The sequence below is a fragment of the Perna viridis genome, chromosome 10 (assembly GCF_037379345.1).
Source record: "Perna viridis isolate PV_CMFRI_1.1 ecotype Kerala chromosome 10, ASM3737934v1, whole genome shotgun sequence".
In the NCBI taxonomy this organism is placed as follows: domain Eukaryota; kingdom Metazoa; phylum Mollusca; class Bivalvia; order Mytilida; family Mytilidae; genus Perna; species Perna viridis.
In genome coordinates this window covers 31,996,496-32,022,952 of record NC_142454.1, presented here as the reverse complement: position 1 = coordinate 32,022,952, position 26,457 = coordinate 31,996,496, and the positions used below count along the sequence as shown (strand labels likewise).

General features: G+C 33.7%; 1 protein-coding gene across 2 annotated transcripts; it reads left to right on the top strand.

Moving 5' to 3' along the window:
• The first annotated feature begins 8,789 nt into the window (after positions 1-8,789).
• Positions 8,790-24,946, top strand: LOC148605414 (uncharacterized). 2 transcript variants are annotated; one of them, XM_088547916.1, is made up of 18 exons: positions 8,790-9,640; positions 10,350-10,420; positions 11,871-11,988; positions 12,624-12,692; positions 13,757-13,845; positions 14,604-14,766; positions 14,974-15,057; positions 16,137-16,201; positions 16,475-16,552; positions 17,140-17,200; positions 18,120-18,255; positions 19,251-19,357; positions 20,016-20,105; positions 21,710-21,815; positions 22,249-22,319; positions 22,913-23,008; positions 24,016-24,150; positions 24,658-24,946. In XM_088547916.1, exons 1-18 carry the CDS (start codon positions 9,245-9,247, stop codon positions 24,817-24,819), a joined length of 2,097 nt encoding a protein of 698 aa, XP_088404042.1. In that variant the 5' UTR covers positions 8,790-9,244; the 3' UTR covers positions 24,820-24,946. The 2 variants fall into 2 exon arrangements, with proteins under 2 accessions (XP_088404042.1, XP_088404043.1); XM_088547917.1 differs by having other exon boundaries at positions 8,793-9,640; positions 21,710-21,809.
• Positions 24,947-26,457: the final 1,511 nt, after the last annotated feature.

The following is a 26,457-nucleotide window of genomic DNA, read 5'->3' as shown; positions in this document are numbered from 1 at the left end:
ATAAGCATCTCGGACTCCACTAAAAACTGGGAGCATGGACCAGGTGCACCGGTAGGGTAAGCGTCCTCTGCTTTTCTAGAAACACCCGCCGAGTTGCTCATAAAAAGTCAAGTCCGGGGTAGACAAACGAGGAAAGGAAAACTATGACTATAAATCAGTTTTCATGGTGCTGATGGATACACCATAACGATCCACGAGTTCATGATGACGACCATAAAACTTCTGTAGTGATGACTTCAATCTTGTAGCAACATAACCCTGTTCCAGAAGCCTATTTGTTAGAGTTCTAGCGCGATACAAAAAGTTTGCGTAGTTTCGGCAAGCTTTGGCATAACGTATGAGTTGTGATGTGAACACTCAATACGCAGGAGCCGAAGGGATGTTGCCACAGATGAAAGGAAAGTTGACAATTCTGAATGAAAAGTCATCACGTTTGTCGTAAAGTTTGGTCAATAGTTTTCCCTTTACCATCGATTTCTAAGTGTAGGTCAAGATATAAAGCTGACTTCAAAGTGTCTGTAGTACCCTTTATCTTTTGGGTAGATGCGATGTATCAAATCCCCGAAATTAGGATTGTTTAAAGATAATACGTCATTTATATAGCGGAAACTGAGATTAAAGGATCTAGCCAAACGATATTCTTTCTTTCTGATCAGATCAGCAATAAAGTCAGCCTCATAAGAGTGAAGGAATAGGTCAGCAAGTAAAGGAGCACAATTTGTTCCCATTGGAATGCCGACCGTTTGTTGAAAAACACGTCCACCACACTGGACAAATATGTTGTCGATTAAAAATTCCAGCATTTTGTAAACATCTTCCTCTGTATATTTGGAAGATGATTTGGAATTATTTCTTACAAAGTATGAGGAATCTCTACCAAGAACTATATATTTGTATCTAGGTGTACCATCTTTTTTGAAAAAAACAACGATGTATAATGTTTTTAAGTCGGGATTTTAACTGAGTATGGGAAATAGAAGTATACAGTGTTGAAAAATCATAGGTTTTAATGCTATTATATTCAGATAATAGTCTTGAACTGATTGTCTCCAAAAGATCTTTCGAATTTTTCAGGATCCACATTGAATTAATACCACTACGGGAGTAACAAGTGTTGTGGTAGGACTGCAGACCCTTTTTGACAGTTGTGAGTATAGAAGTTAAAAGTTTTGAAAGAGGTTTGATGGTACATTTTGCAGATCCAGCTATGAAACATTGTTTGTATGGATTCTTGTGAAGTTTAGGAATCCAGTGCATAGACGGTAAATCACAATCATCGTCCCTGGTAGAAAGACCAAAAGAGGATAGCACAGATTTATGGTTTTCCACAATCTCTTCTTTGGAGAGAGTGGTAGCAGTATAGGTCTTATCACTGCTATTATTGTCTACGTCTACCTCTGATAATAAACATTGGATATAAAACGTTTTGCAGACAAAAACAATGTTGTTTTGGGCTTTGTCTGCTAGTACGACAACATATTTGTCATGTATAGTAGACAATGTTTTTGCTACATCGGGGTCTTTGAAAACTGATGTAGCCTTGGCACTCATTGACTATTTAAAACTTTTATTCGTTTCAAAATTAAAGACCTCACGGCCTTTAACCACTCTGACAGAGAATCAATGTCTTCTTGTTCTCGTTTTATCCATTTTCTTGCATAGTCCTCGACGGCATCCATAAGAACTTTAAAGTTATAACTCCAATTTATGGAGCGTGGTTCACGGTACTTGGGACCTTTAGAGAGGATATTACGCAGAGATTCGTTTTCGATAATTGTTAAATCTCTCGTAACGACGTGACCAGAAGGACCATATTTGAATGGAGAGGTTTTGCAAGAACAGTCAGGTGGTTTAGCCTTGAAGTCCTCAATCTCGAGGTTCTGAAATAGCCTTTTATAATTGAAAATTTTGGATGCGATGGGTGAAGTATAGGAATATGAAATAATTGGTATGGATTTGTCTTTGAAATATGGGGGAATTTTGTTGGTAACGTTTTTGTGATGAAGGATGTTAGCCAAATTAATTACATCTATACCTTTATTGAAAAACGGTAGAGGAAAAAATGATCGTTTTTCTTCACCTTGACTTTTCACACAAACTGGTTTAAAGAGTCTGTGGAAACCAATATCCAAAATGATGGCAACAAGTCTGTATAATAATGAGGTGGGGTCAGAAACAGGAGTGTTAAGACTTGTTTTATAAAGGGAGTGTAGTAGAGTGAGAGGTATAGAATAAAGTTTGGTTCTAATGTGATGAAGTCCAAGAGGTTTTTGTATGAAAGGAGGGTGACCATCTATCTAACTTAGGTGACGTATAGTGGCGATGGCCATGACTCCTTTTCCGTATCGATATAGTTTGAAATTGATATAGTTTGAATACACATTAATTGTATAGATGTTGAATAAAAGATCTAATTTACCCCGTAGGTATCGGGTCATTAGTCCGATTGAATAAACTGGAGCCAACAAGTCGAGTTTTTAGCCAATGAGAGATATTCAGAATCAGTGTAGGTCACATGATATAATCCGATACGCGTACATGTATGTGTAGCTCAGCTTGTCATCAACTTGCGAATTGTGTAAAAATAGAACTTTCAGATTTTATAGTGCTTGATTTTAGAGCGATTTATCGCAATTTAGTGAACAATAAATAACGTATTGGTTTTAGTGAACAGAACTTTTAAATATCAGTCTTCATAAAAATCAGACAGGAGTTGATTCATGCATATCAAAAACCTACCAAATTCGGTTTTATTTCTTGTTCAGACACAGTTACTGATCACATAACCAGTCTTAATTTTTCATTTGGGGTTTGCGCATTTGAGATAAATTTTATATAGATTGTACATGAAATTAGCACTTTGCAAAAGCTATCGTTCTTGATTTGGTTGATTTTAATGGCGTTTAAAGTGTAGTTTTCTAAAGTAAAGATCTAAATATGGAAAGGGCTATTGTCACATAGCAATATAGCATATGTACATTTTTAGATCAAATTTAAACAGCATCATCTGATCTATGGGTTTTTCTACACCATGAATCACCTTACCATAGGCAGCATCTGAATTTTATATGGACTGGTACTTAAACATTAACTATCCTGCTCAAATCCCATTTCTACCTCCTCGTGGTGTGCATGGGGCATTGGCTAATATACGATGTATTTTCTATAAAATGGAAATAACAAAAGAACTTGTACATGTATTAGGTATGTCGATGTACCTATACTGGCTCTAAATCCCTAGGTATTAAGAGATAAAAACGGCAAGCCAGTGAATTTACGGTCGTGCAGAGAATTTTACGGTTCAGTTCTTGTAAAGTGGATAAGCATTATTTGTACAGCTTCTCATAGCTTAAAATAATTGTCAAGAGCTAAGACAATAATGAAATATGTTGATCTTACGATATTTCACCAGCGAATGTACAAGCGCATGTCAACACATTTCAAAATACGTTGAAAGGCATGCCGATCCCGATTTCACCAGGACCCCAATGCAGTTAAACAGTCAGAATGGCGCAGAAGAAGGACATGTTTTCTCTTCGAATAATGCGAAAGTTAACAGAACTTACTTTCTGATGAAAATATTAACCTGTTATAACTATACTGCAAGACTCGTATAATATTTCACAACTGTCGGATTTTTATATACAAACCTACACAATAGATGAAAACCTGCATTTTACCCCAAAATATCTTCTTTATTACTTCAATTATTCTTTCTACATTCTCTCTATTCTTTTTATACATGTACCACTCTTTTTTGGAAAGGAGGGGCTTTCTTTTTCCTGTTTTCAGACGTAGTACAAATGCAGTTCGTTATTTCTTAAGGTTTCATTTTTTTTCTACAAGGCCTTGAATCAGTTAGGATAATATTGCAATAAATATCAATAAAATCAAAATACTAGTCGTTTACGGGGACAACCAGCCCGCTCAAAATAATTTTTCATTATACATGCTGTCTGGAGTAACATAATTTGATTTTCTGTGAAATGTTTTTGACCGAAAGGGGAATTTGAAACGTCGACTCATGACAAGAACTTTCAAAAGCTTTATTTTCATTACAAAAATATATGTCGAACTTCAAACATGTCCTAGTAAATGTTTCTTGCAAACTATTAATGTATTACATTCGTTGATTATACTTTTTTATTTCATATAGCATTGAAGTCTGGTTTATGGACGGCTATTTTCTATATTCAAATCAACTCAGAGATATAGAGTCAATGGTACAATATGTGACAAATTGTCATCACAGGTTGATATGCTTTTGAAAAATTACATATTAGGATTTGCAAATGTATTTTGAGAGTAAGAAACACTGTAAGTAACTTTAAAGTTAAAGCTGAGTTTTGTAGACCCCTCTCCTTTGTAAAAACTAAAATGCATGTAACAATAGGATAATTAATTGGAAAGAATGAATAATCAAAGTAATATAACGAGTGCCGTAGAACTAGAGTGTGCCATGCACGAGTTAAAACTTCAATCGTTCTTGGCACGAGTGATCATATTTTGGTTATTTACAATTATAACCAATTGATTATCCTATTTATCATTTAGGTTTTATTCATAATTTATCGATATTTTCAACATGAATTTTAAATTCTGTGATTGGCGGATTGATATCAAAGTTGTGACGTTTCGGCAGGAGAAAGTCCGAGAGTGGAATTACCGAATTCATTTCACGGTGTGAAATATCGTAATTTATGACACTGGGAGCATTCGATAAAACGCTGCTAACCATATAATAAATACTTTTTACTATACAATAAATTCGCTTATTACACAAACACATTGGTGAGATACGATCAATATGGATAAGAAAATGAGCAAGGATGGGCAGTATACTTGGTACAGCTTTGCCACCACAACAAAAGAAATTTATCAAGACAAAATTGACCTTGACTGTAAATGTTGACACAACTTTTCCAAAGGTACAAAAATAGAATAAAACATGACGAAAAGGTTAATAAAAACATTTAAGATGAACTATTTTTAGGGAAATTAGATAAATTTGATGACAGTTCAAAGTAACATTTGTACAGTAAATTGAAAAAAAAAAAGATTTAGATCATACTAAATGATTTTAATAGCCGTAGATTATTAACTTAGTTTCGAATCAGCGACCATAATTTAGAAGTAGAGTTTGGACGCTATAAAACAATACGCCGGTTTTTTCATACCATGTTTCACCCACTGCCTGATTCTTACAGGGACTGACACTTAATAAAGCAGTTTTTTTTTAAACCGTATTAGTCAAGTGCAGACATGCTTGGACATGTATAAACAGTATGATTTCCATATACATTTTTGTACAATATATGTTTCATTAATTGGACCATTTATTGTAAGGTACATCATGGCTATTACACGGAGCATCTTTTTCGGAGTCTTGCAAATATATATATATATATATATATATGCGTCTGAAAGCTTCCCAACGATGTTAGAACTGTCAAATTTGCGAAGCAAATTTTTGGTCGTTCCCTCCGCGGGACTCGAACTCGTACCGCTGTGACATCTATGGCAACACCGCCTGCACTAAGTCCAGCGCCCTAAACCATTCGGCCAGCTAGGCTATATATTTATAATATATAATTTTATAATATATAATATATTTACAAACAAAGGACCTTCACGTGGGGAGATACATTTGATTGGCGGGGAAATGCTCTATTGAATGGTAATGGGAGTTTCAGTTTTTTTGTATATATCAAGAAAAGAAGTGTGTTTTAAGAGTTTCTCCAGATGTTGTTTATTATCCTAGGGAGGCACTACACAAGTGTGCAAGACGAAGGTACAACTTCATACATTGTATCTACATGTACTTGTATATCCGCAGAAAAGACCCCTTTTATAAAGTCCAGAGGGGTGGCCTTTTAGGGATTATTTATTTACTACATTCCTTTAGTAACTGCACCACCTTATTCACTTTACCTACATGCAGACTTGCCATAACAGCTTAACAGTCAATGAAAAAATTATTGAGGTTCTTCAAGAGCAATGGAAGGAAGAAAGGGGTAGATGTGGGAGGGGGAGAGGAGAAAAGTACCCCTTGTCTGCCAACCCCCTATTTTTTGCCGTAACATACACACACACGGTTGTCAGGTAATATATTTTTAACGTTTATAAGACATCAAATTAGAATAGTCAAATAAAGATAGTGACGGAACCGGAAACGCCCATAGGGCAACCACAAAGCAATACATTAAACAAGAGAGTATATCGTAAAGAATAAAATTAACGTCTTCAGTTATCATACCGATACTTGCAATATTCGATGAAAGGGATAAAGTCCCATAACACAGACACTTCATTCTAATTAAGAAATATATCATGGAAACTCCATTTTATCATTGTTTTACCAAGGGCTGGCCATTTATGTCGCGTTGTTTTACCCCGAGCAATAATGAGGGATTAAAGACCGACATAAATGGCCATGCTGCCCATGAAAAAAATAGATAAAATGGAGTTTCAGTGATTTATTTCGATTCTAATAGGACTAGTTTTTTCATATTTTTTTCAAAAAGACGCAGCCTATATGTTGTACGAAATGTTGGTCATGTGTTTAACACTATTTTACCACGGCTGTAATCATGAGCTTTAAAACACGTCATGTTAGAATCAAATCCAAAATAATGTTGAATCTCTTAATTCAACGTATAGAACTTATTACACTCTGCACACCTAAACTTTTGAAATGATGCTTTTAACAAACACATCCTACATGTACACAAATCTGATATTCACTGATTTAATTGAACATCTCTTAAATGGTATAAACTTCCCACTTACATCATATACATGTACCACCCCCCATTCCCCCATCCCAATTTCCCATTCCCTATAGAAAAATCCCCATCACCCATAGAATCCCAATTGCATGTTTCTTATCAAATATTTACACTATCAGATTAAATTTTACATTTTTAAATTCTTCAACATTTTTGCAGTGGCCAACTATTATGAAAATCGTTCTTTACTTGTGATTACCTTCAAGCCTCAGACGTCACAATGCTTATCTAAAGGTGTGTTTTCACTTAGAAAATTAGAATATTGAAGACTTCTTGGTGATCTCTGAAAATATTTACTATTTTTTTATTTAGGTTTTCCGCTTAGCCTAGTGCACCGGTTGTTTCCCCATATCTTTTTTCTTGTTGTCATAAACAGCATGTAATCAACCTAGTACTTTTTGAAGGAAGGGCATCTTTCAATTACTTAAATAAAGAAGACTCTGTTAATCATTCTGTAATCATCATGGTCGATATCGAGGACAACATATTTATTTTCTGATATTTGCCATAGCACTACATTCGGAACCCCTTTACACTGATGCTTCATTTCTTGTATTAAACATAGGGCTACATAAAGTAATTCCTTAACATTTTCTGGTGTGGTTTTGGCTTTGTACAACTTAATTTTAATTAGTGAACTTCTTTAGTATGTGATTCTAATGATGCCGATAAGTTGTTACTCCTTTAACGCGAGCACATCATACCGAAATTTGCAATACCTGAATTCGTTGTATTTTTGTATTTTGTATGACCATGAAAATATGATTAGTAGCATTTTAACCTACATGTAGCAATCAATATGTTATTTGCAGTTATATAAATAGTTATTATTTAAGGAGCTAGATCCAGGGTAAGGGATATAACTCTTGAAGTCAGTGATATGTTTGTATCATATTTAATTATACCAAAACCTCTTAGAGTTTCGTTTGAAGCAGAATAAAATCAATCCAAGTTGATTAGATGCTTACATAAGATTGATGTAAAATGCTAAATACAAACGTTCCAATGATTTTTTTTAGAAGTTTTGGCCTTTACCCTAAGTCTACTTCCTTAAGAAGCCAAAAAATAAGTATTCCACACATTCTGCAAAAGGATAGATCATGCTTGCCAATGACACATATGTTAACCTTTGTTGAACTGTAAGCTTGTAATCTTATGCTCCATAAGTCCGTTTTTTTATCGGGTAGGGTAAATATTTCTTATTAGTATTTTTTCGTGAATACCATACAGGGGACGGATCCAGGATTTTAGATTGGGGGGGGGGCGCATAGTTAAATTTTTTTAAGGTTAAAATTTTGAAATATTCTTCTAGAGTGGGTGCAATGTATATATACTCTGTGGTGAAATTAGTGAGAAATTGAAGTTTCAACATAAAACCGCCTAAATCTACCCTTGACAACCCATGCTTTGCAAATATTAGGGGGTGGGCGCTCGCCCGCCACGCCCTGCCTGAATCCACCCCTGTCATAATGATAGAAAAAAAATGTAAGCAAAAACGAATTTTCTACAACTCGTGTTGTTTACTTTTAATACAGTGTAAACCATTACGCAAGTAATATACCCATGCGATAACTGTCTAACTATTAAAACGAATAAACGGAAAAATCATGGTTTATTGTCATATGTTCAATTGTATCAATACCAATTTATCATTTAATCTAGAAAGCCTACTGTGCTATTTGTTCCGGCCTTTAAAATAATTGGTGGCGTTGATTAAAAACCTTCAATGGGACATATTCACACCCAAGAATGAAAAATTGATATTTAATAGTGGGTATGTTCTTTCGCAATGAAATTTCTTTTATTGTCAAGTTAATTGATTTTGGGTTTTGATTTGTATGTTTACTTTTCCTGATAACGGAAACAATTTTATCAAATCTATCCAAGCAACAATTGTTTGATCTCAAACTTTTATGAACATTCCCTCTTTAATCCACTTTTACGTTGTTCGCTTTTTGTTTTTTGCTTATTTATTTGAGGTTTAGAAGAGATATTTATTTTGAGAATTTTATTAAGTTCGCAGTATGTTGCGTTTTTTTTAACCGATGAATCATTTTATGGTGGAAAATTCTGAGCTGTGCTTTAGGAATTCCTTTTGTCTTTAATTCGTTTATTCGGTGTGATGATGGACAATTCATACACATAAGGACAAAATATTTTGATTAATAGAGAGATACGCTGTGGTAGTTTATTGTCAAAATGGATACAAGATACAATGAACATGTGTGACGTCTAAGTTGGAGACCGTATAGTGTTTATATAAGGTTTAAGGTCTAGATTGATTTATTTCCAAAGGAATTATCATTATAATTGCAAGTATGTGGTAAACTAAATAAGAATAAAACTTGCAATAAATGAACATTTTTCATTTTCGTTTTTCATTTATGTTTTGACAAATACAGTGTTTTTGTATCATAGTTCAATTACATCTCATCTCATTTTAAATATTGAACGAAATGAACGACCTTCCCCTTCCGCACCTACAGGATCCAGGGGACCACAAAAAGGCCAAACAGTATGACTGCGTCGATTTCAAAGTTCGTGTCGGGACCTCTCTCGTTCGGTCGGGTCTGGAAAGCCAGACGACACTGATTCAACGTGAATTCGACGAAGAAGAAAAATTGGCGGGAAATTTAACTCAATCTTCAAGTAAGGATATTTCAAGAAGGACAACTCCTTCAAGTTCAAGGCGTAGCTCTATAGAAATAGGAAATGGGTCAGGCCTCACGGGTTTGTCTGGAAACCGGAAGTCAATCAAGTTCTCACGGAGAAGAAGGGATTATGGCGCATTTTTGAGGAGAATGAACACTAAACCAGAAATTGTTTATGAGGGTCACATGAATCCAAAAGAGGTATGTGCATATAGGTGTGCAGTGGGGGACATAATGCGGGATTACGCAGGATAATCCCCCTTTTGAAATTGTTTTGTAACTTTTCGACCCATCGATAGTTTTGGTTCACTTTTCGCATTAGTACATACATAAATAAATGTAAAAAATAGTGTTATAATAATTGTATAGCAATACTACCGATTGTATTGTATTATAATTTCTAATCGTTCTAATGCTTAGGGAGTAACCATTTGACTTTTATAGGGCTATGTCAAATTTATCGTCCTGGATACTTTTCTTATATTAAGACTACCCTGACTTTTTATTTTAGATTCCCGTCTGTTCTGAATTTTTTTATGATGCACATATTTATACATACATGTATGACAGATAACTGTAATATTATTAAAGTGTTTATAAATAAACATATCCTGATTTTTTTTTCGAGAGACGCAAGCTGCCTTTTTTACCCGAATTGTCATCCTGAATTTTTTACCATATGCTACCATCCTTCTTCTTTCAAAATTAATCCTAGCCCCCACCCTCCCCAATTTCAAATGGATGCCCCCTTAGACTGTACTTGTATGTAGGTATAACTCAAATAATACGCTTTTTTTATTTTTAAATGTATGACAACGACAGTCGCTATTTACAAATATTTATCTACCAATCACACTTTAATTGCCGATTGTTTCTGTAAGAAAATAAACCTATATGTTTTCACTTGTAGGCTTTGGAGCGGTTCCGAAAGGTAGCGAAGACAATAAAATTACTCTGTCGAATTCTCCTCACACTTAAAAGGTTTGTTGTTTGTCTAAATATTGTATACTTATCGTTTATATAAAGCACAAGTCTTTGAAAGTATCAGGCAAACTTTTTTTAAAAACCCGGAACATGCAAAACTCCTTAAAACGCCATGTACATGTGCGTTCAAAATTCACTCTAGACGATAAATCACTTCACTACTACGAGTTTCCTCTGACCCTGCAACTCTCCACTTTTTTATTTGGGTATTGATATGTCGGGTTGGAGACATATCAGTATCTAAATAAAAAAGAGGAGAGCTGCGGGATAATTGAAAATTCGGACTTTCACTTCACCAAAGATAAATCAGAAATGATCGGATAATAGAGGGCGGAGATGGCGAAAGAAATCTCGTATGTGAAGGGAATTGGCGAGAAATTGCTATTCTTATCCATATTTAGGATCTTTGTAAGTACAAAATATTTTCTTAGAGTCTGCAATATCAGACGAAATTTTAATTTTATAGTGACCATGGTATAGCAAGAGAAATATTCAAGACAGCCAGCTACCTGGTTCTAACAGACTGAGACTTGCTCATAACCGAATACTAGACTGATTGAATGAATTTCTATATCATTTAATGGTCAAAATTTATAGACGAATTGTTAACGGCATACTTGAATCAAATTAAAATTACGTTATGATAAATCTGTCTATCAAAACCGAATCTCTGGGATAAACTAGACGCATGTCTACATTAATTATACATTTTTATGGGATAATATGTTCTGTGTATTTGAAGCCACTGTAAACATTACATCTTTCAAACCGAATAACTTAACAAGTCTGAAACGTCAAATGTTACTATTGCTTAAGATAAGCGATATGAAAAAAAAAACAAAAAAAAAACAAACAAACAAACAAACAAACAAACAAACAAACAAAAATTACTATGTACGAGACAAAGACAAAACTATGACATCTCGGATTCCGCGAGACCAAAGTAATTATAAATTTGAAGCATGGACTAAGTACACCACCGTCCATGCGCAAATCAGTGTAGGTAGTAAAACTCTCGGTAAGTACTTGTACACCAGGACTCAGCTGTTCATAAGATCGCTTAAAAAGTTCTCCATTGGGTAATACTATTACAATTTTTAAAAAGGTATTGATTGGACAATTATTTATTCAATGGATAAAGTTTTATCAATCAGGCTCAGCAGGATAAACGTCGTATTTGATATACATGTACAACCATGTCAAAAACCAACCCCTGAACCAACCGATAACCTTTCTGAACCAAACACGTTTAAAATCCCTTTATATCAGTTTAACATTTTGGATATATCGAACACCCGTCTAAAACGAACACAGTTTACAGTCCAAAGGGGGTTTGTTTAGACAGGTTTCAATGTACTCGTAAAAACGCACCGAGTTGTGCGTATAAGTGTTTGTTAATGCATGTTTCGCACGTACATCACTGTACCTGTGTCTTCGTCAATTTTAGTTACGTCCAGAAACCAGATACGACAGAGTGGTCTTTTATGGAGATGTATCTACATGTACAAGACAGCTTCAAACACCTACTAACATTCAATAAGAACAGCTATGGAAAAGTAGAACCGGTAATTTACGCAATCATTTATCGAACGTTTTTACTAATGCGGGAGCATTAAGTCTAAGTATATGATACGTTTACTATTTGTTTTCATGCAACTAAGAGCTAGCTTTCAAGTATGACTTGCATCGAAGAAACAAAAAATAATTACATGTACAAATTAATGACAAAGTCATATACATGTCTCATTGTTCCCAATATGACAGAAAATATGCCATACATGTACACGTACATGTATGTTATCATCCTTTCTTACATTTTTGAAGAAATAAAACTTTATTGTATAAAATAAGAGTGTATAAAACTTTAAACAGGAACTAAACTCAAGGCACGAACATTCTCAATATATATTTATAGTAATTCAGAAAATTAAAAAATATGTACATGTATGTTTCATTTTAAAACATTTTTTTTCAAGAATCATTAGAAGAAAGAACAACATTTATAGTATAATTAGAAAATGCTCTAGGGCTTGATAGAGTTTTGTAATCACTTGCAAAAATTCTGCATCAAATTTAAAATTAATACAATTCTCACATGTACATGAATTATATTTATTTATTTGTAAACAATTTTCCTGGAAATGGTGGAAATGAATGAAATGTGCGAGCTAAAGCATTATTTGACCCATTTACATTGTAGCTGAAAGAAAAATTAAAGAATTTACTTTCGAAGACAAAACAAAACCGAACGAGAAAGGATATTCAGGAAGTAAGTAGTTATCTTGGCTCCGGCACCACAAAACTTAAATGTCAGTCTCTGTAAGAGTCAGGCAGTGTGTGAAATGCGGTTTGAAAAGCCCAGCGTTTTAGAAGTTCAATTTGACTATTTGCCCCACCAGAATCAAGGAAAAAAGACAAGATTTTCCATATTACTTTGGAAAATTAATTTATAGTTTCATTCAAATGCACTGAAAATGAGCAATTCAGGGGCTGGTAACCCTGTCCCAAACATCATTTTTCTAATATTGTATTGAAACATTTCTGAGCAAGGTCAGTAATGTAATGATCAGATAGAGAAATAAGCACCCTTGCGTGAAGTTTTATTGTCAGATCGGCGGGTTTTTGACATGCATGTTTCTTTTTTCCCCTATTTTGCCTGATTCATACAAAAACTTACACTTAAAACATAAGGAATTTCGAGAAAAATCCTAACTTCTACGATTCCTCAGATTATAAGACGTCACAAATAGCCCGCATTTAGTAGAATTTTCTTTTAAGTTCTGCGCTTGGGCATTTATAAGAGTCATTTCCGGATATCAGAGGCCTACCACTTTTCTTCAAGTTAAAATAAAATAAGATAATCCACTTTCCTTTGATAATTATTTAAAACATATTCTTGTACTTTGAAACGGCAATTATGAGAAACTTTTTGTGTTAATTTCTGAAGGTATTTTAACATGATTAAGATTATTTTCAAATCCCACCACACTAAATGGCGAAGTACAATGTATTAAATGTATTTGATATCCTCCGGAAATTAGTGTATTCGTCCCTCGTTTGTCTGTCCCCGACGGTTTCAAGATGAAAATTTAAGAACGGATCAATGATATATTTGAAACTTTGAACAGCTGTTTGAAGTACCATAAAATATAGGTTGTTTATAAGTTCAATTTTCAGCAAAATCCAAAATGTTGTTTTCGAACATTTTGAACATTTTTCCATCCCCCTTTTTCACCATTTCGTGGAAGGGGGGGGGGTTCACTTCTTGTTCCATTAATGTCCTATTCTATTTACATGTCGAGTAAAAAATGCTTCTATTGAGTTTTATTTCAGATAATGGGTCTAATGAGAGACAACTTGTCTTTTCAAGATTATCCCGTAAATATACAGATCAAGCTAGCTAGATGTATGGAATATCAAAGGTAGATACTCATTTTGTTTGAATCTGTACCATGATAACTCAGTCTGATTTATTTGCCGTGTAATAGTTTTCCTTTCCTCTTGCGTTCGCCACCGACGTGACATTTTAAAAGCAACTCGGCGGGTGTTTCAAGAAAAACAGAAGACGCTCCTGGTTCATGCTCCCAGTTTTTAGGTTGCTCATTTATTTCTGTTTCTTTGAGCGTGTTATTTTGGTTGTTTCATGTTCTTTGTTGTGTGTGTCTTTTTTCCTTGTCTAGTCTTTACCCTTGAAATATAAATTCTTTTCATTACCATTCTCTTGTTTCCCTTGATTATCGTTTGTTTAAAACATTTGTCTTTTTTCATAATGTTTTTTTAAAATGCACCATAAGCGACTTATTCATCACACTGGATTATTGTAAGAAAATAAAAGATAAAAACTGCTTTGAGTAGCATTGTATACAACATTGCACGTGAGTCAGCCTTTGATATTATTTAATTGCTGCTCTGCCTTAAAACCAGGCAGGAGCTTATAATTAGTGATTCATGCATTTTTTATCCCAAACATTGTTTGATTGAAAATCCTTCAGTAGGCCTCATAGAAACTGTACACGAAAATAATAAAAGTGCAAATGATAGTTGCTCAATGGAGATATTAACACTAAATATTTGGTGACATTCTACTACAGAAAAGTACGGGAAAAGTTTCCCGCAAGAATTTTTGCACTTCGGCCAGTCAAAAAATACTTAATGATACATAGCAAATTTTTATTTTTAGTTACGAAACCAGAAGAGTGATAATTAAACAGGGACACCCGCCTCTAGCATTTTACATAATGTTATCAGGAGTAGCAATAGTGAATGCGCGTGATGTGAACCCGAGGACGGGTCACTCATTTGTGAGAACGGTTGGGCAGCTGGTTGCAGGGGATACTTTCGGGGTATGTTGATGAAAAGACTCAAGAAAAAAAATACAGATATCAATGCCGAAAGAACAAACAACCGTTTTCATGTTTATAGACAATTTTAAATTCGTGTATAATTTTAATAAATACACAATTTATCAAATATTATGTCCATACGAATTTTTGCAAATAATATAACAAGAAATACCCACGCATGCATGAAAGTAAATTTTAACATTGTAGGAAATAGCACTTCTTGAGGGTTGCCCCAGAACAGCATCTGTTGTCTGCAAAACATCGTGTGAGTTCCTAGTCGTACAGAAACATGTAAGTTTAGGTGAAATACAACGATGAAAAAATATTTTGAATATCGAAATAGTTAGGTGTTCTCTTTTTTAAGGATCGGATGAAACATTGTCTAAATTTCATGACGCTATTGTTTTAAAAGCTTATGATAGTCCACCACATAAAGCTATACATTTTGCACTAGGCTTCGCCTCAGGTTGCACGGTGCAGATGTTAAGTTGCTTGTAAAAATTTCTTATGCGAACTTAGTGAAATAAAATAGTGAAACGGGAAAGTTTTAGAAATAATGATTAATCTACTATGTATGAATATTTCTGATGATTAGAACTGTTGATGAATCCTAGTTTCACCGGATTGTATTTTCTCCTGTGCGAAACTTAACTGTAACTGTACAACAAATTTGAAGATTCCGTAAGAACTTCAACTCGCAAACCATTTACATAACGCCTTTTTTTTCTTTTAAATTACCATGACTACAGGTTGTTACGACAATATTTAAAAATACATTTAGCAATTTCATTGAACCCTACCCTTTAAGAATTACAATATAAAGCACTGAGTGCCTGATTTTAGTCTGCCATGAAGTCATTTCGGAACTTGCCATATAAAGTTCGGTATTTTCCTATTTTTCTCACTAAAAAGCGTTTATTATATTGTCTTCGCTAATTGTTTATATTCAGTTACTGTTTTTTTCTATTCTGACATGCCATAAGAGTAGGACTTTTTACCCAGAAAATCCGAAGAACGAACACTAAGTAATACTAGTCTCGCTAATTTGCGACAAGAAATGTCGAGAAGCGTCAAGAAGTGACAAGAACCTTCAAGATGTCTAGAAAAACAAACAAACAAACAAAACAAGAAGGGGAAATAGTGACAAGAATTTTTTTTTCAAAATCATTTATATGTATATGTTAAACTGCGTCCTATTCCACGTTACACCTGCCTCATATTTCAACTTCCAATTCCAAAAATTGATACTTGAGTGTAGCCTCGGACAATTACATAAAGATACTGGAAACATTGAAATCGCCGATAGAGCGAACGTTCACAAAATAAGCATGCCGTCATACTACATGTAATTGATTTTCATTATTTTAAAGGATTTTGACGACGTTATTAAAGCACCACTTATGGCAGAAAGAGAGGACCATATCAAATTTTGCAAGTAAGTATGAAGTTATTATATTTTAGCTGGTCTTGTACGTGACCAAACCTATAATCACGCACATCAATACACTGACAATACATCAAAAACAACAAAATGTTCTTTCATGCGAAAACGACCAAAATGAATTCATGAATGGGTATTATTTTATCAATTTTAATATTGTTTTGTTTCATTTGATTTTCAAACTGATGAAGACCCTCGAACTAAAACAATTAAAGGCAAAATTTGCAAGCCTTGATTGATGTATATTCACTCTTTATATTTTGAAAGGACTTTGCCATTTTTGCGAGACTTCCCATGTGATGTGTTCAGAGAAAATTCCAAAGAATTCTTCTTTCAGTTTTTCAAGTAAGTTAATATGGTTTTAGTTGTTTATACAATGGTTGAATCATTACAAAGTCATACGAAAATCATACACCTGAAAATTGAAGATTGGCGAAATGGGAAACATCAGAAACATGTATGTAAAAAACCCACCGATCAGAAACATATATGTCAGAAACCCACCGATCAGAAACATGTATGTCAAAAACCCACCGATCAGAAACATGTATGTCAAAAACCGCACCGATCAGAAACATGCATGTCAAAAACCCATCTATCTGACAATATGATTTCACTTTTCTATTTGGAAAGACCATCATTAATTTCATCTGTGCATACTAAATTTGCTCAGAATTTTTTCAATAGGATGATAGAACAACGAGGTTTTTTTATAGAGTTATCCGCCTTTGGAATGTTCTTCTTTAGAGCATTTCAATAAAATTGTGACTCAGTTTACCAAAATGGTATGGACAATCTTTTGTCGTTGGTTTTGATTGTGCAAATAATAAAATTCTTACTATGTTTCATCCATTGCCTGATTTTACAGCGACTGACACCAATATTGCAGTTTAGTAAAGTAATAGTTTATAATTTTTGTTTTCCTCTTGTAGGGAAGATGATATTATCATAAGGAATAGCGTTCTCAGTAAACATATAGTAATTGTGAAATCGGTAATGTACATTTTCATTGAATAGAAAAGAATTAGTTACTAAGAATGTATTTCCAGGGTAACAATTCCTATTGTAACATTACATGTATACCCTACTTGCGCACCTAGTCCATGCTCCCAGTTTTTAGTGGAGTCCGGATTGCTCATTTACTTTTGTATTTTTCCGAGTTGCTCATTTGAATTTGCTTTTGTTACTTTGTATGTATGATTTTAGCTACTTTATGTTCTTTGTTGTGTATGTCTGTTTTCCATGTCTGGTCTTAGTCCCTGGATTACATTCGTTTGTTCTCCGCTATAATGTTGGTCCCCTTGATTACTCTTGTACATGCTTTTTTGTTATTTAATGTTCGTTGTTGTGTGTGTCTATTTATCTTGTCTTGTCGTTAACCTTGGATTATATTAATTTGATTGGTTCAAATATCAAAGCGTTCATAATGCGAAATTCAGATACATCAAAATCCTTTTATATGGACTGGACTTGACAACAGAAGACAATTTAAAGACTATCTACATACACACTCTAGCGATCAAAACAAAATATATTATATATAGAACATAGAATAAAGAAAAAAGATATGACGTAAAAATTGAGGCACGATCAATGAACATCCATAAAAATCTGGGAGTCATAACAAATGCTCCGGAAGGGTAAATATGTCCTACCCCGCCAACGGCACCTATTACGTTGCAAGTTAGTATAATCCGGTAAAAAATCTGACTTCAATATTCATTTTTTTAGCAAGGATGCGGTGTGATTGAATTGATATATGTATGAACAAATTATGCTTGTCAGATAGTTTATTAACTCATAAAACATTATTTTTTTACGTATTTGAAATAGGTAACTTTTGATTATTACATAAAAAAAAATCAACGTCTGTATTAACAGAAACCCGAAATTTTATAGTAACTTTTTACAGGGTACGTGTAAACTAGTCAGCGACTTCAATGAAGAAACAGATGACTCCAGGAGATCAGCATTTGAACCAGACTTAGAGGAGGCTTTCCCATTGTATACAACAATGCTTAAAGTTAAATCAAAAGCACCTGTTCCAAGTAGGTATTGTCTAGTTATAAACAAGCCATGTGAGCCACTTATGTTTTGTAAGAATCTTGCAAAGTCGGTAAAAAGTGAATGATTTTTGGCGACGTTATCCGATTGTCTAGCGACGTATTATTTGAATAACGCCCAAGAATTTCGAAAGACCTGTGTGTAGCGGTTAGTTAAAGAGGAAACGAACGTCTCTTACTGTTTGATTTCCGGTAGAATATTGGTTCCCTTGATTATTCTTCCATGTGTTACACATAGAAAAATGTAATAGTTTTCATGTGGTTTTGGAAAATATAATTGTTTTTCTGTAATTTGGGATGAATAAAAAATACAAAAATACTCCGCATACTAATGATGCAAATTCCAGTATGTTGTTCACGTGTTACAAGTAGTCATCTCTCATCAGCAGCATTAAAATCAAATGTATAGGAATATCTACCAATATTACATATGGTGTAACAGTCTTCTTTGTTCAATGGCTATTATGATCACGAGATGCAAAGGATATTCCACGTACTTGAAGCCTTGTTTCGATTTCTAAATATGTTGACCCTTTGTTTCTATTTATATATGCGCCGCAGACGAAGCAGAACACTCAAGTCCATATCCAAAATACATTATCTGCATATATAAATTAAGGACTTTCATTCAATCAATATGTTATGCATTGGACTTCGTCCTCGGTCTATATAATCTGAACAGAGCCATATATAACATATTGACCTCGTTAAAAGTTCATAATTGATAATTATGTTCTCGAATGTTTTGAGGTCATATGATGCAATTTTCCCTGTTTATAACAATATTGTAAGAGGGCCATTTGTTTTATATTTTATGCATTCTTACATGTAAGTCTAGCCTCTATTTTCAAGTCCTTGTGAAAATTGGAAAAAAATAACAACAAAAACTTTAATTTTAATTCTTTAATTTACTAGCATCTAAATTGTACGTGTGACAATACACAACCAACTTAAAATCATACTTTCATTTTTGATTTCAGAATCTGGACTAACCGAGACCGTGTCTAAAATTCAAATTGGACTTTTGACTGGTACAATGGACAATAAAGCACTAGCAGAGAAAGTTACTGGGAATTCAAGTAAACTTGTATGTACTTCAAACATCTTATTGCAGAGAGAACATAGAGTACTGTTACTTGTTTGATATTTAAGTTCAAACAAAACATTTCGAACACTTTATCTACCCTATTTATGAAATCCTGCAGTATTCCAAATTTGAAAATACGTAAAACACGAGGCTTCATTCCTTGCATTGCATATGGTAGAACCTATCGGTGATGGATTTTTCGAGAATTTTGATTTTGAGTACTTCTTGTATACGACTACTATTTTGATTATGATCTTCCTACATATTTGATTTTAATGCTGCTGATGAGAGGTTACTCCTTGAAACACGTTTACAGCATATCGAAATTTACAATATATAAAACTGGTATGTTTTGTATTTCTCATATATTATTGGTGCATTTTTATAATAGCTATGGAATAGGCATTTGCAGTGGAATTAAAATCACAAAGCACAACCAATTACAATATCAATTATACTTAAAACCAAATTAAAAACACTACAAACACCAATTGAACAAACAGATAATAGATAAAATTAGAACTTTTCGTTACATTGAAAATAAAAATGATATATTTTTTCCTAATGGAAGTTCGAAATTATAGTTTCCGAGAAACTATTACTATATTTGAGCATCATTCGTTCTTAAACCATAATTACAGTTTATTTTTTATTATAGATGAGACGTCCTAGTACAGTAACATTGGGACGCAGAGGTTCTATAAGTAACATTTTCAACAAACCTCAAATCAGAAGAAAAAGCAGTATGGTTAGTATCCATGACTCCACACCTGATACTATCTGAGAGTAATCAAGGGAACCAAGGTTATAGCGGTAATCAAAAGAATATAATCCAGGGACAAAGACCAGACATGGAAAACAGACATACACAACAAAGAACATAAAGTAACTAAAATCATACATACAAAGTAACAAAAGTAAATGAGCAACTCGGATTCCACTAAAAACTGGGAGCATTGACCAGGTGCACCGGTAAGGTAAGCGTCCTCTGCTTTTCTAGAAACACCCGCCGAGTTGCTCATAAAAAGTCAAGTCCGGGGTAGACAAACGAGGAAAGGAAAACTATGACCCGTTGAATAAATCAGTTTTCATGGTGCTGATGGATACACCATAACGATCCACGAGTTCATGATGACGACCATAAATCTCCTGAAGTGATGACTTCAATCTTGTAGCAACATAACCCTGTTCCAGAAGCCTATTTGTTAGAGTTCTAGCGCGATACAAAAAGTCTGCGTAGTTTCGGCAAGCTCTGGCATAACGTATGAGTTGTGATATGGACACTCCATACGCAGGAGCCGAAGGGATGTTGCCACAGATGAAAGGAAAGTTGACAATTCTGAATGAAAAGTCATCACGTTTGTCGTAAAGTTTGGTCAATAGTTTTCCTTTTACCATCGATTTCTAAGTCAAGATCAAGATGAGGCTGACTTCACAATGTCTGTAGTATCTTTTATCTCAAGTTCTTTTGGGTAGATGCGATGTATCAAATCCCCGAAATTTGGATTGTTTAAAGATAACACGTCATCTATATAGCGGAAACTGAGATTGAAGGATCTAGCCAAACAATATTCTTTCTTTCTGACCAGATCAGCTAAGGTAAGAATGTTGGAAAATCAGCATTGCTATCTAACAAATCATTAAGAATTGGCAATAATAAAAATTTTGTCTTTATAAAAAATAACATAAATTTTCCATGTGCATATTGTTTATTGCGCGAAGTGCAATAAACAAAATATGCACATGAAAAATTTGTTATTTTTTATAAAGACAAAATTTTTCTCATAGCCAATTCTTATAAATTAATTTTAAAACATATTTTTATCTTGAAACATGAGAAAAGTGGCCCTGAATTTAACTGAATAGGGGCTTGTCAATATTTTTTTATCCATTGAGATATAACAAAATTATTTTAACCAATCAGATTACAGTATTTATCTCAAATTAATTTTTCTAATATAAATGTTTTAGAAATCAATTATAATTTGTTATTCCGATCACTATTCTCTGTTATAGCCCGCACATTAAAAAACATTGTTCGTAATGTAATAAAGTACTGTGCAATTATAAGTAACGTCAATCCCTGTTTCAAATTTTCCAACATTCTTACCTTAATTATTCAAGAAAGTAAGGCATGCAGAATGATTTTTTACTGTCATATAAAATGCTTTTTAAATTTACATTAGGTCCAGATTTTAGTTTTGGAAAAAAGCTTGGAGTTCAACAAAAATTAAACAATCGCAAATTAACTTAATTGAGGTGTGCATGTCATATGAACTCCCAAATTTCTATTAAATTAAAAAAAAGTAAATATTTCTTTCGTCTTTGTCCTATATAGACCTGTGTTTTCAGATAACTGGAGACTTGCTTAGAGAAACGATAAAAGAAAATTTGTTGATGCAGCAAGAACTAGAGGATGTAGATGAAACCAGTACATCCAGTACATCAAAAAGTACGTGTAGGTGCATTATACAAACATTTCTACACTAAAAAAATGCATACATTTGCAAGCCAGTAAAACGCAAAAAAAAACTCGTGAGAGCTTTAGAAAAAATTCAGAAGGATAATGGTCGCAAAGATTTACACCTCATTCATAATCTTTTGAAACCATGTCTTCTGATATTAACATGCAGGTTTTACTTCCGACAACAAAACTATTTTAAACTCAACATTTGGTAGTTTTGAAAATTTAAAAACCGCTTTGATTGTTGGAAAAACGTTGATTGAATAAAATGCCATGTTAAGACACTCATAGTTTTCCTCTGAAAACCTATACATGTTATTTAGGCTAAAATCACCACACACAATAACTATGAAAATACAATGTAGATACTTTTGATATATAATCGTAAAAAATCAGTAATACACGTAGATTCACATCTTTAATGCAGTTTCAGCGAAGAAGCGACGACCAAAGACTACCCAAGGTCGCCAGGAAAGCAAAAAGGAACCGTTGTACCAGGTGTGTACATGTTTCAAAAAAGTATCAATTAATAGCATCATTTGTGGATTAATTTGAAAATATATTCACAATAAAATTAGGTACCTGTGAAAAGCAAAGTTAACAACAACAACACAAAAATCCAGTAAATAAATGCAGATGATAAACTTATATATCCCATTGTTCATTTATCCATCTGCGCCATGAAAACTGATTTATTCAACGGGTCATAGTTTTCCTTTCCTCGTTTGTCTACCCCGGACTTGACTTTTTATGAGCAACTCGGCGGGTGTTTCTAGAAAAGGAGAGGACGCTTACCCTACCGGTGCACCTGGTCCATGCTCCCAGTTTTTAGTGGAGTCCGAGTTGCTCAAGAAATTTAACGGGAATCAAGAAAAGGCATCGATAAGGCTTTTATTATTTGCTCATTTTCGCCTTAATTATGTACGAATCATTTTTTTTCAAAAAGTTGCTAGAGGGTTGCAATACCGCTGAAATCTTTTGATGTTCCACTTTCAACGAAGCCAAATCACACTATAGGGATTTTAAATACAGGATACTGCTTTTCTTCTACCATACACACACACAATTCTACACTTGCGGTTTAATTTTAGAATGTAACCTACCTCGACAATGAGAAAGAGATTAAACGGGCGAAAAAGACACCTACACTGGCACAGATATCACAACTCAACAGAGGAGACGTTTTTGTAAGTTAAAATTAAAAGTACTTGGAAAGTATACTGCTTCTTTATGATCACCGCCCCGAAACAAAAAATAATAATAATAATAAATCCGGTCATTATACTCCTTATATCGAACGTAACTTTTACAAAACAGTTATGAATTCTTTATTCCCATGTATAAAAAGTTAACCAGACCATGTTTTGTTAGATTATCTCCAATTATTGCAACCACAACTCCTGTACGTAATTACGTAGATTTTTTTTACCGCGCTAAACTTCTTACAGTTAGGCTCCTGGATCAGGGTTATCTTGCTTCAAGACTGAGGTAATTACTACAGAAGCTTTTTGGTCGTCATGATGAACTCGTGGATCGTAACGGTGTATACATCTGCACAATTATAACAGATTTGTTCAACGTGTCGAATCGTTTTCTATTTGTCTTTTGTTTACCGCGGGTGGTTTTAAAAGGAAAATGCTTACCCTACCGGTGCACCTTGTCCATGCTCTCATTTTTCAGTGGAGCCCGAGTTGCTCATTTACTGATGTTGCTTTGTACGTTTTATTTTGGTCATTTTACGTTCTTAGTTGTGTGTGTCTGTTTTTTTTTCCGTCTGGTCTTTTTACCTGAACATTCTTTTGATTTCCACTACAATCATCATTCCCTTAATTATTATAGGAACATAGAAACAGTAATTTCAGTAGCTATACAATGTATACATGAAGAACATTATAAAAGTTGTCTGGGAAATAATTTGCTTTAAGCTACACTCGTCCTACTGGCACCAGATATTTCTCCTGTATTATTTAATTTACAGAACTGATTTTACTATGATAAATGTAAACAACATTAAGGGAAAGAGTAAATAACACAATTCTTCAGTTTTTGTTAAATTATGTTTTCAGTGATTTCACAAGACATGGTAATATCTGTTTTTTTTAATTGTACGTGATGATAAACCTAAATTAATGCTTGGGGCATTTTGATAACTTTGATTTAATTACCATGAAAAACACTATTATTTGTTTTACAGGGTTTGGAATCAATTGTTTCGAAGCCATCTACTACATTAAGTCTTGTTAGTGAGGGAGCTGAGTGTATATTGATATCTAAGAGATTATTCCTCAGCAAAGCTGATATTAAGACACTGAGAATTGTCAATGATTTAGTAAGTATATGTATGTTATAGCTGTTTGAATGAAACTCTAGTTCCTTGTTACCACAAATTTAGAATTACTTTTGAATCATGTATATATCGTCAGGAAAATATCTGTATTGCATGTATACAATATAGAATACCATATGTATATATTTATACATTATGTCATTAGATCCCATGGCATCCGTATTCATCCCAGAGATTGCTCGAGGCATTATATGGGTCATTGATATGGAACAAATGATATCAAAACGAATTCTGATGAATTTCATTAGGCACTTAAATAAAAAAGAACAGATTGGCATACTTCAATTTTGCCACATCCACAAAATCGATTTTATTGTTACTCATAAAAATAAGACGTCGTCCCGAATATGCCCGGACTTATGCCGACATCCAATTTAGATAGGTAACATATTTATCTATAAGGCCTTTACTTTCTAGCTTATAACTTTGAACTCTTTCATCTAACATCTGCTTTATATTGTTGTACAGTACTGTTATATTGTATTATAGGTACAGAACTACCCATGTCATTCATATATAAAGGATCAGGTACATCGGTACAGAAAATGGGTTCAGTACAAGCATGACGTTGAAGAAGAAATTCTCATCTCACATCGCCAGAAAGACAGGGTTTGGGTTGGAGGAATCCCTGCTGTGAAATGCTCATCTTAAAATATGACAAGATTAACAGGACACTCTCGCTTGTTATTGTGGAAATTTATTTTGTATGAAAAGTATGCAGAAGAAAAAGTGGATAATTTTTGTACTCACGTAGCAATAAAGAACATATCAGAAACCATTTTCTGTTCATGGACTTTTTTGAAATTTGAGTAGTGTCTGTCAATTTCATATGCAATGTAAAGAAACCTCGAAATAATTGCATTTTGAAATTTAGCCGACTTGGCTATTTTTTTAGTGTTTTCTAGACTTAAAACAAGCTAGAAAAAAGAAATCGGCAAACCTCGCTTAAAAATACTATGCTTCTCTCCCCAGAAACCATAGGCAGAATTCTAGAAATCATTCATATGGAAAGACAACATAAGTGGCAAACGATATCATCTCCTGATGAATATTTGAAAGGTTTAAAATTGAGAACGGAAAACAACATGGTCAATGTAAACTGCCATCTTTAAAGTGTACACAAAAATACGGCTGTATACAATTGATAAATCAAAGATTTGTTACTTTCTCTTTAAGAATCTATTTACAATATAAATGACAAATGAAGGAACTGGTTCCACTTATCTGTGGATGTATTTTTTTTAATTAACAACAGCATAATGATGACTGATTTCTAAGTATTACTTCACCTGCATGTCGGCGAACAACTTCTTTCCAGCTGAAACAACAACAAAACACACACACACACACACACACACACACACACACACATATATATAAAACACATCTGGATAATATTTATGTAAATCATGACAAGTCTTTGAATAGGGTGAAAATGACATTTCTTCATTATTTTTAACTTTTCAGATCTAGTTAATTTTCTAGGTATGCATATATGATATATCCTATTTTTTCATTATCATCAATTTAATGTTCAATGCCCGGATAAAGCTGAAATATTGCGGATTGGGCACAAATCAATCAATCAATAAATCTATCAATCAATCAATCAATTTATCAAGAATGTATCCAAATTACTACTCGCACACCTACTAACCTCTTTCTAGTCTGATTAGTACATATGTTTATACACGTGTTAATATTTTCGTACAGTTCCTACATTACTATCTTAGTTTTTCTATGACTGATTTTGCGCAGAACATCATTTATGGCTGAAGAAAAGGTTCATACAATTATTCCAGTTCTTAATATTTTCATTCAATGATAATCAGATAGAAATCATTCACTTTAATATGAAGTTGAACGAGATATCCTCATGTTTGAACCTAAAACCTCGTCGATATTACTACTCCAAAATTCAAGGAAGGAGAATGCTCAAAGACGCACCACCCCCCCCCCCCCCCAAAAAAAAAAAGAAAAAAAAAACGAAGACAAAATACCCCGAAGCAATATGCAGTCATGGAATAATATACAACTGCATGCAGGACCATCCAATGAAACAATATATTGAATCATCGGAATGATGAAGAATGTATAAAATAAAATATGCAAAAAAATGAGAATAAGTTACCGAGGTAGCAGGTAAAGTAGTCAAAAAAGGAGAAAAACAAAAGCAACAAAATGACATATATATATTGTGAATATGTCAAAGTTTAGAGAATGTTTACATCAAAGTTCTGACCCTAACCATGATTGAAGAATTTTCTAAAAGAATCTTGGATTAAAGTC

Excerpts from the sequence above, each read along its gene's own strand:
- LOC148605414 (XM_088547916.1), top strand. The coding sequence starts at position 9,245 with ATGAACGACCTTCCCCTTCCGCACCTACAGGATCCAGGGGACCACAAA. Across the intron at positions 10,421-11,870 it reads ATTCTCCTCACACTTAAAAG|TTACGTCCAGAAACCAGATA; the intron begins GTTTGTTGTTTG and ends CGTCAATTTTAG. Across the intron at positions 12,693-13,756 it reads CGAGAAAGGATATTCAGGAA|ATAATGGGTCTAATGAGAGA; the intron begins GTAAGTAGTTAT and ends GTTTTATTTCAG.